The sequence below is a fragment of the Orbicella faveolata genome, unplaced genomic scaffold (assembly GCF_042242905.1).
Source record: "Orbicella faveolata isolate gen_17 unplaced genomic scaffold, um_ofav_v1 contig_24, whole genome shotgun sequence".
Lineage (NCBI taxonomy): Eukaryota > Metazoa > Cnidaria > Anthozoa > Scleractinia > Merulinidae > Orbicella > Orbicella faveolata.
Genome location: NW_028301552.1, coordinates 3,738,249 through 3,749,107, shown reverse-complemented (window position 1 = coordinate 3,749,107; position 10,859 = coordinate 3,738,249). Strand labels below are relative to the sequence as shown.

At 38.5% G+C, this 10,859-nt stretch overlaps 1 protein-coding gene across 1 annotated transcript; it reads left to right on the top strand.

The window, feature by feature from the left end:
• The first annotated feature begins 3,578 nt into the window (after positions 1–3,578).
• Positions 3,579–10,809, top strand: LOC110042540 (G patch domain-containing protein 11-like). The gene is made up of 6 exons (XM_089291125.1): positions 3,579–3,948; positions 4,724–4,765; positions 5,692–5,903; positions 6,521–6,649; positions 7,058–7,139; positions 9,984–10,809. The coding sequence occupies exons 1-6, from the start codon at positions 3,594–3,596 to the stop codon at positions 10,037–10,039; spliced, it is 876 nt and encodes a 291-aa protein (XP_089147251.1). The 5' UTR covers positions 3,579–3,593; the 3' UTR covers positions 10,040–10,809.
• Positions 10,810–10,859: the final 50 nt, after the last annotated feature.

Sequence of the window (10,859 nt, the reverse complement as noted above, 5' to 3'; positions counted from 1 at the left end):
GAGAATTTTATAAGCTGCACCATGTTGCGGATTGTTGTCACGTACAGGCCACTGAAGACTGCTTCAGCGGCAATTTGTGGGTTTCATAATCCTTCTCACAGAGTTGTTTAGCTGTCATTTCTCATCAAATCTATCTATAAATAAATAGGCTGCGCAGTTATCACCTTGACCTTAACCTCACTGATTTGACCGGTAACGTTTTCGGTGATTTTCATTGGTCAGTGGCCTGTGAACAGCAAGTGCGATGCACGCGTTCTGCAGCCAGGATATCATTCGGAGCTGAGGATTATCGCGTGGTATAGTGTCTCGCGTGACCAATTCTGACCAATCAACACCATATAACCATTCTTAAAGGATTACTCTCAACAATGAAGTATTTACGATTTCCTCTATCCATCAGCTATGTCAGGTATTTCAAAACGTTTGAGGCTGGAAATAAATAAAATTTTATTTGAAGAAGGGCTTGAATTCATAGCCTGTGATCAGGCGTCCTTTTTGGGGGCGAACGAACAAAAAAACACTACATTTGCCCCCCAAAAGAACGGTTGATTGTTATTAAATTCGTTGCTTCACGGTGTGCGTCTTCGTTGGGAAGAAATTCTAGTCAAAGGAGTGTCTGCGTAGCTAGAGGGCCAATTGCCCCACAAGCGTTTCACTATGGTCTGGGATGTGTCAACTGTCGCGTGATTACAGTCTGCCACGTGAGAGATGCCATGTCAGAGATGCCACATGACAGATGCAACGTGACCTTGTTTGGCCAATCCGTACAATAGAAAAAGAAACATTGATGGGAAAAGCTGTCAATAAAATTAATGCAATGCAACGGTCGTGTAGACAAAGAACGCCCCAAGACCACATGAAAATTATAGGGATCATCCCAGGTGTTGCGACCAGTCCGAAGATTCGAAGCCTTTCGAATGTCGACCGAAAACCACCTGTAGTATAACAAGGATTTAGAAGTCTTTCGAAGAATTTCGAAGCTCAACTGCAACTGAACCCGTCACCCGAGAGATGGACACTTTTTTTTTTTAAACTCGGATAAACGATAATTCGGCATCCTCAAAGAGACCCTCACTTTTAAATTATGTTACACGACAGCGAAATTTTCTTTGGTGACTCTGATCTCTAGCCATTATTTTGAGTTCTACGGCCCCGCAAATGATCCCGGCTCGCAAATGATCCCCGTACCGCAAATGAATCCCAGATTGCACCGTAAATGATCCCAGGAGCGGAAATGATTCCCAGATTGTACCATAAAATTTGGAAATGTGAGGACTCGGGAATTTGGACAGTGGATTTTAAATTTATGCAATCGCTTGTTTTATGACTGTGAAACTCAGAAAACAGTGAACATTTGTATTTGATTCCAAAAGGTTTATTTGGTACTGAACCAATCACTATAAAGTTCAGGACACGCGAGAAAACCTCAAAACCACAACCAATAGGCCACGTTCGATATATCAATATTCTAACATCGATCCGAGGCTTTCGGGTCAAAATTGCAATTTTTTTAAGTTTCCTTTATCTTTCAATTCCCAAAAGAGACTTAGATACAAAGAAAACACCACCAAACATAGAAGTTCGTCCTGAAAGCCTCGGAGCCATGTTAGAACTAATGTATCGAACGTCGCCTATTACCGCTGGTGTTTGCGTTTAATTTTCTCACGCTTAATTGGCCTTTTCCTTGCTAAACAATAATAATCCCTAAATATTTCTGGTATTCACAGTTTTCTGAGTTTTACAATAATAATACAATATTTTGATACAACAGTTACTCTGTGAAACGCAAGAGAATGTGCAGTATGAACGATTTGAAAGCAAATTTCACGACTTTAAAAATAAATCCAACGTCACGAAATCCTGTGTTTGAAATCTGTTTTTTAGCTAGATCCTTCCCTGAATGACTTTATTGGGTCCGGACCTGAGATGTATGATAACGCAGGATATTCACTATATCCTCAAATTTGGAGACAACTGAGAAATCCCAAGCAGATTGACTACATTTTTACTACGGTAACTATCACCAAGGAATCTTAGAGACTTTCGTGGGAGCCCGTGGCTATCTAGGACGTAAGTATAACAAGTGTACAGAGAAAAGTTCTGAGCAGTTAATTAGATGGAAGAGGCATCTTCGAAAATTTGTTTTTTTTTTTTTTTGCAGTGCGCATCCTAAACGAAAAATTTATGCAGTCGACACATGTCAATTTAGTAATTTGCGCAGTATGAGAAACGTTTTTTATTGCTGCTTTTATGCCTGAGGTACTTGCCTTTTCTTCACCTAGGATAATTAAGAAAATATGTATCCATCCATAGACTTTTCATGGAGTCCACGCCATTCCTAACTTTTTGTGGTGGAATCAGTTCCGGTCCCGCGATCATTTGCGGTACAATTTGGGGATCACTTGCGGGCCGGGATCATTTGTGGGCCTTACGTATGTACCTTGGACTTTATTTTCACAGCTGCTCAAGCTGTGTAACTGTGATGATCTTTCTTATCTGTTGATAAATTCTCTGTCGAGGAACTGTCTGCTTAAATACTTTCAACTTACCCTTAGTTCATTTTATTGACAATTTCTGTTTCCTAAAAAGGAAATTTTTACCACAATTACTGCTAATCTCGCAAGCTGATTGACTTATTTGCCGTTGTCGATAAGAATCCATACCACGCTGCTCGCGTCAATGTGTCGCGCAATGCCTTTTTCAGCTCGCGCTCCGAAAAAAACATTTTCTTTGACGTTGATATTGTGGTAAAAAACAAATCGAAATGTGGTTCACACCACATTCGATTTGTTAAATTTTTTGCCAAAAGTAAGCTGAAATATTTGTTTCGAGCAAGTACTGTGCGAATAAATTAATCTTATAGAGCCCCGGCTAAATTCTTAAAAAAATGACCTTCAGTGTTGTTGAACCAAAGTCACTATTGTTTGGGCTGTTATTCTCTTCAAGTTAGATGCTGCCAAACAAATATTTTATTAGCAGAACAATAACTCTGAACGAACATTATAACCTTGGTACATATCTGACCTATATCTTAACCGTCCCAAAAATAGCTGGGTGAGTTTTACACTTCAATATGTAATTGAAGCATTACCCAGAGCTAATCCAGTACGCCGATATATACCTTGAATATATTTGGATAAATCGAACTTCGTAATAAGAAACCTGCCACGTATAAAGACTTCAATCCGTTGAATAGCGCAACTCAAACATAGCGGCAATGCTGTCAACTTTTCAAATAAAATGTTCCCAAAGGACGTGACAGGAATGACGTGAGAGGAACATATTGACGAGAAGGTGCAATACAATTGATTCCTAGCTGTAGAAAACAACCGAGTGAAAAGTGCGTCTTCCAAGTTCTTCAAATTCGCGAGACGTCTTGACGAAGCGCACAGTCGCTTTCACTACTGGCATGTTTTTTCATAATTCCATTAGCCAGATTCATTCCAGTCTGGTCGAATTTTGGTCAAGCTGAAAGCACTTTGTGAAAAGATTTTTTTTATAGGCCGTACTTTTCCTTTTGGCCCCGCGCCAAAAATAATATACAGGAATGAAAAACTATCATCCTACAGATTTGATTCTAATGGACTCTTGTAATGGCCAGTACCCTTCGGCCTTCCAGAGAAAACATCGAAGGCCATTTTCCGCGAGGGAATGGTAACGATAGCTTCAAGATGGCGGACGAGGAGGAGGAAGATTACATGTCAGATAAATTTCTCCTGGGTGCAGCTGAAAACGCTCCCGGTTTAGTTCCAGACAAGATTGCGAAGAAGAACAAGAGAGAGATGAAGCACAACGAGCTAAATCAGCGTAACAAAATAAAACCAATGCGGGTGCGTGAGACAGAACACCGTGAACTAGGGCTCGCTAGTGCGTTGGATAGTAGCAATAAAGGGTTTGCTATGCTCCAGAAAATGGGATTCAAACATGGAATGGGCCTAGGAAAAGACGGTAAATTATTCTAAAGACTTGGGAAATGAATAAATGTCTTAGAAGTTTGTTGTTGTTAGGGTTACCATTTTTATTATTTAAGTTAAGTCATCATTTAGTAAGCTATTTTAACTTAATGTAAACTCGTTCTCTGCTACATTTTTCCACCTTTTGTTGTTGTTGTAATTGTCTCTTTTTGTGTGAGTTGTTAATTTCCTCTTAGTGTTGACTATTTGATTAATTGTAACTGTACTAATTAATCCTGTGTGTGAAAAATGTAAACTAACGATTACAGATGGAAAAAAAAACAAACAAAAAAAAAACAGTTAAACTGTTTGGTCTTAAAATTTTTAAAGCTTGTTGACATTATTAATCAATTGTTCATGGAGAGAGCAAAAATGGGTATTGAAAAAGAAAGTTAACTGTTCTTTTTTTTTTTTTATTTAAACATGATTTAAAGCTTGTTGACATTATCAATCAATTGTTCATGGAGAGAACAATAATGGGTATTGAAAAAGAAAGTTAACTGTTCTTTTTTTTATTTAAACATGATCAAATACCCTTACAGGTTTGGCCTGGGTTGTTCGAAAGGTGGATAACTCTATCCACCGGATAAATCACTATCTGGTGGATGGCGTGGTTTGTTTTGGTAACACTTATCCACTGGATAGCGATTTATCCAGTGGACAGCATTGTCCAGGCTTTGAACAATGAAGCCAGGTTTAAAAAATGAAACAGTGTATGGTTATATTACTTAACTATAAGAAAAAATAATTTTTTATCTGTTTCTTTTTAGGAACTGGTAGGGTAGAGCCAGTACCATTGGCTGTTAAGGCAGGTCAGATACTTTGTTGTTTTACAAAATGAAGAAACATGATAGTTGGTTGATATGTAGTCAGTGTTGTTGCAGTGATGCTGGCACATTTTTGCTATACTATTACAGGCAACTGCTGCAAATATGGCATGGGTGTAGCAACCATATAACCACATATGGATGTATGTACTTCCAGAAGTACAGAAAAAATTTATTTGATATATATTTGCCGGCAAAAAGCATCTTTAGTAATGAAATTGGCTGGTTTAACAGACTCTAGTTTCTTCTATTAAACCTAGTACCTCTTAAGCCTGGGCCAAATGGACTTGCAAGTAGTTGCAAGTTGAACTTGCATAGAGACTTGCATTTGTGGCCAAATGGACTCACAAGTTTCCTTACAAGTACGTACAGGTCGCCAAAAAATATTTCAAGGCAGACGTATCCTATATTTCATTGGCTAATAATAGGTTAATGGATGTCTCTCAAATTGCGTTGACTTGGGTTGGATGGCCAAACGGTGAAAAACTTGCATCAATTTGCATGCAAATTTGATCTAGACCAAAGTGAGTGCAAGTCATCCGAAGTCAATGCAAGTGCACACAAGGCCTGGCCAAACAGAGTTGCAAGTAGACCCAAGTTTTCAACTTGCGTCTACTTGTGAGTCCGTTTGGCCAGGGCTTTATGGCCAGTATCCAACCCTGTTTTTCTTCAGGGGGCAGGTATGACATTGGCTAGGTTTGCACACTCTACACGTCTGAAAATTTTAGTTTTCATGCTTCAAAATGTTCTTCAAAAATTTGGGTGTTGGAGACTCCTAACTATTGAAGTTTCCAATGACCATCCACTGAGTGGGTATGGATAGTTTTCAGTACTGCATATTTAACAAGTAGTGATTGCACTGTAGGCTTAATACTGCATTTCAAACATAACCTGTTCAATGCTTTCATTAGATCGTGGAGGCCTTGGTCATGACATGCTGTTAAAGAGACAGCGAGAGGTAAAGGAGGCAATGAAACATGAAACTGCAAAGAAAAGAGTAAAGATAGAGCAGAATCAGAGAGACAGCTTCAGGAGACATATGAGTGACAAGTTTGCCGAGAGACAAACATTGAGTGATTTATATAAGAGCCAGAAGGCCTGTGAACAGCTGGATAAGTCAAAGGTAAACTCAAGCTCCTTTTTGAGTAATAATTACTTTTGTCTATAATTTTGAGGCCTTCAAAAACCACAGACACAGCTCTGTTGCCAGTGCACCCCCATTTGCCGTACCTTTTAGGGGTTACAGAAGTGGTTTTGGTAGCTCTTAGGGTGTTCAGCCTCAAAAAGTCCACAGCGGCAGCTTTCACAGTACTTTTTACACACACAGTACCTGAAAAAATGTGGCTGCGCAGGAGATATTTGACAATCAACTTTCTGAGTGGTGGGTGTTCAAAGCAATTGTCTTTATTGCCATTAAGTGTCCAGCATCAGTAAATATGTTGTTTTGGAATTGATACCTTTTAGGGGTGAAACAGTATTCAAGCCACGCCCACAAAACAGGATCTTAGTACCCCTTAGCGGTCATTTTCAAAATTTCTGATGAGCACCCACGTCCTTTTTATATAGGAGTCTCCCCAGGCTCCCATTAAGCTACTGTGCCATGAAGAAAGTACACAAATAATGGGAGATCAAGCTTGCCACCTATCAAAAAATACTTTTTTGAGTGTTTAAAATTGAAAGAAAATAACCAACTTCCTTTTTGTCAAGTTGTAAACTTATTACTTTGTATTGTTGCCACAGGATCTAACCTGTGTTGAAAAGTGGTTTTGGCCAGAAGAAAAAACTGAGCTGGATGGCAAGGAAGAGAATGAAGAAGAGAAGCAAGAACACAAGGATGAAGCAGAGGATGAAGAAGAGGAGGAGCTGGAGGTTTGTTGATAATTGGGGTTTTGAACAGATATTGCTTATCATGTCCATTTATACACCTGGGTGGAGAGCGGTACTGTGACAGTAAGAACACAACACAATGTCCCTGGCCAGGGCTCGAAACTGGACTGCTTGATTTGGAGGCGGGCGCACTAACCACTAGGTCACTGCACCTCCACAGATCTTTTAATTAGAGTATGAGAGTATGGTACTTAAAAACAAATCACTTGAGAGTTTTGAATGTTTCATGGCATCATGTACATGAGCACTGACATGAGTATTGACATGAGCACTTGCAGCCTAAGCCATCACTCTTTGTTTAAGTGAACTGTTGTTAGGTGTATCAAAACAAGAAGGCTTTGATTGTTTAGTAAAACATTTGTGTCACTAGTTTGTTTTTTCCCTTGATAGCCATCAGAGAAGCTCGAGCACCTGACCATGTACCTCAGAAGAACCCATCAGTACTGTATTTGGTGCGGGACCAAGTTTGACGGTAAGCTGAATAACTACCTGAGTGGGGGACAGGGGTGTCTTTTGAAGCAGTCAATATGACTGAGTGTCAGCATGGTAGACAATTGGGATTCAAGTCCTCTGCCCTTGCCACTATCTGAATAGGCAACTTCTGTGTTGCCTTTTGCCACTGTATCAAAACAAGTCTTTGTGCAAAACCGTTCTTATGGAAATGTATCCTGCCTACATGTTCATTTTCATGCAAATCAAACTCATTTTTCATATGAAAAGTTTTGCATGAAGAGTCATTTTGAAACAGAGGTGCAAGGTAACTCAGAAATGGCGTATTTGTTTTCTGTAGTTGTGGGAATCAGCTTCTGGCCTTCTGTGAGTTGGGTGGCCTCTTTCAGGTGTTCAGTTAGTTGGGCTGTAGTGCAAAAAATGATGAGCAAAAAAAAAAGAGGGAGAGGGTGGGTGCAAGGAGCTATCTGATGCCACTTTCCTCACTAATTTTTTATCTTGATGTTTTTCCAACTGCTCTTTAACTACCCTGAAACCTGGAAGAATCCATCATTTGGGATTCTTAACATGCTATGTTATTTATCACAAAATATTTGTATCCCGTCTTTTCAGTTGCATGCCTGGAAACTAGCTTTGAGCAAAGTGACCGCTATAACATAATACATTTTAATTAAAATTAACAGTCATTGATTCATGTCTCAGGCTGCATCAAAATTCATCATTGAACTAGGGTGCATGTAGGAAGTTTGGCCAGCAGAAAAGAAGTAGAAGAGTTGCTCAAGGCACAACTAAGAGCAACTCTGGTTTCTTGAGTGTAAACTAGCTGGTGATGTCCTGTAGACTCTACTTATCAAGTCTATGGAATGCACCGTTACCATAGCTAAGTGTGTTGTCCAAGTAAAATAAATTGTACATCATCAATGTCAACAAGTACATCATAACTGGTCCAAAAACTCATTAATAATTCATAAAGGAGAATGTTTTTAATGAGTGTCTTTACATTTGATCAAGACACGGCTAAATTTTGAAGCCAATTTTCTCCAGAAAAATAATAATTGTAACGTCAGGTTCACAGCGACTGTTGAAAGGCTGAATTGTCACTTGCTAGACAACTTGTTGCGATGAGACTAGCGTGTGTGGGAGATGCTTTACTAATCGAATAAAGCCAGAGATCACGGAAAATCAGCTGTGATTGACGGTGATTTAATTGACGATAATCGAACGTAAACTGAAATATAATGTAATGAATAAACTAATTACCAGATAATAGAAGATTACAAGATGACAAGAGTCACGAAACAATAATAGCAAACATTCCAATCATAACTGCGATATGACAATACTTCCAGTGAAACTTCTCAGTAAAGATACAATTAAAATCATCAGTGATCCCAAGCAGATACGCATACTGCTAACTGTCCTAATACAATAAATGATAACACTCTAAAAACTTGAAAGCAATAAAATAGTACGATGTGATAAAAACGTGCTTGCATGAGCGCCTCTGAAAGCGATGTGGGAATTTACTAGCAAAGAAAGGACTTAACTGAATTACCAGAGATTCTTATAGGAAAGTTGCTAAATAGAAACCTAAGCTAGGGGGAGTGTGAACTATAAAGATCTATCGCTAAAAACAAGATGAAAGAAAAACTTTGAAAACTGGGGCTCTGCCACGTGTTGGACTAGTACAATAGGCTGTTGTATAAAAAAACCGAGACTAAAGGTACTTAAGGTTAAAAAACGTCAAAACTTGAAACTTATACTAAAAAGCAAGCATAGAAAATAGTTTGTACTTAGACATCGGTTCCCGCTTGCACTCTAAATAGTCAAGGGTAGCTTAAAACTTAATTTACTTGAAAACACGTGCTGTGCACGCACGATAACTGAAACTTGAACTGCTGGCGGGAATATGTCGCTAACACTAACTATATACGTCCACGCGTAAAAACGGATGACGTCATTGCTAAGCAACAAATTGGCGAATCAGAAAGAGTTAAGATTACTCACTTAATTAGAGAAGCCTCGATATAGTGTTCATTACAATAATAAAACCAAGGATTACTCTACAAATGGGTAGATCTACCACAAACGTTTTTGAAGCTGTTCAAAAAACTCACTGCATGTGTTTTATTGGGTTTAAAACACTCGGCTACACCTCGTGTTTTAAACCTGATAAAACACTGCTGCTCGTTTTTTAAACATTACATAATGCACAGCTAAAAGCATGAATCAATATCGTTTCACAACAATGCAAATGGAAATAAATTCCTCTTGTGAAATCAAGTTAATCATTGGATTATGAGACACTTTTATGTATTCTGAGTTTGATAGGGCAGGGTTGTTTATTGGTACTCTACCTTCCTACCATCCAAGAGTTTCAAGTTTGAGCAAGGGTGGTATCCCTGTGTTATGTTCTCTCCTCTCACAGCCATTCTCTTTACCAATTGGTGTATGTAGGTTTAGCTGAATTAATTTTTTATGCTGCCATTTACTTGACCATGGCAGTGTTGAACCAGAAAGCTCTTGCTACTTTGGCCACTGCTCACACAAATTTTATTTCCTTACGGCTTTATGTTTCTAAACTTTTTTTTACCATTTTCATTACTTTACATATAAAATGTATCTAAAAGCCCTATATGGCGTAAATAAAGAATTGAATTAAGGGTAACCTTACAAAAACGCCCTGGTGGGTGGGGGTAATATATGATAGATTACTTTTCCGTACAAGCTGGGTGTGGTAATGCTTGCTTGCTTGCATCTAACCGCTACTAGGCGCCAATAATTTATTGACCGCAAAGACTTCATTTAAAGTATAACCAGCAAAAATAATGCCCTGTTCAAGGCTAACAGTTCACTTTGGTTTTAGATGATCGAGATATGGCAGATAATTGCCCAGGAGATACGGCACAGGACCACGAATAACAAGAGGACAAGTGAATAAGTAAAGAGACCATACGACATTTGACGACTTGGCATCCAGAGCGAGAAGCTTTAGTTCAAAAACGAAGACCAACGGATGTTACGAGCAGACGCGAGGGAAAACCGATTAAAAGCGATCTGACCCTGATGTGATGTCACGACTAAAGTCGAGTTGTAATCGAACGAATGCTATCAGAAGCCGGCGGCCTATCGATTGAAAAGTGAGCCGGAGTAGGCTCGGGCGCTAAATTTACACAGAGCACTCAGGACTTGTAAATAGTGAATGAAAATATTGATAACTGTATGCATGTAGAAACATTGTTTTTGTAACTGAAGAAAAATTATTTCGGTGTATAATTGTAGTATCTTGAAATATATTAGTCTAAAGAAGTAACGTCAACAATGGAGTTATCAAGATTACCTGGAATCATAATTTATTCATGTTTTTAGAAAAGTTGAATGCTGTATTGCTCATAACGAGAATCAAATTAAGTTGTTTTTCGTTTACCAGCCTCTTGGGAAATGTACTTAACCTTATTTGATGTTTCTTTAGATTGATGTTATTACCGGCATTATACGTTTTTCCCAAGACATCAGCTAGTGGAAGATATTTTAAAAGTAAAATGGTAGTTATGTATTTAAGTAGAGTGGCAAATTTTCAGAGATGAAGAGACGAAATGACGTTCGCTGTTGTAGGGCTCTTTTTGAAAAAAAGTTCTTAAAACAATACTTTAGAAAGCAATTACAAAGTGTGAATTGGCTTTTTGTTTTAATCACTGGTTTTAATTTACTGGGCGGTAAAATGAATGTTTTCCATCTAAAA

Excerpts from the sequence above, each read along its gene's own strand:
- LOC110042540 (XM_089291125.1), top strand. The coding sequence starts at position 3,594 with ATGGCCAGTACCCTTCGGCCTTCCAGAGAAAACATCGAAGGCCATTTT. Across the intron at positions 3,949-4,723 it reads AATGGGCCTAGGAAAAGACG|GAACTGGTAGGGTAGAGCCA; the intron begins GTAAATTATTCT and ends GTTTCTTTTTAG. Across the intron at positions 4,766-5,691 it reads ACCATTGGCTGTTAAGGCAG|ATCGTGGAGGCCTTGGTCAT; the intron begins GTCAGATACTTT and ends TGCTTTCATTAG.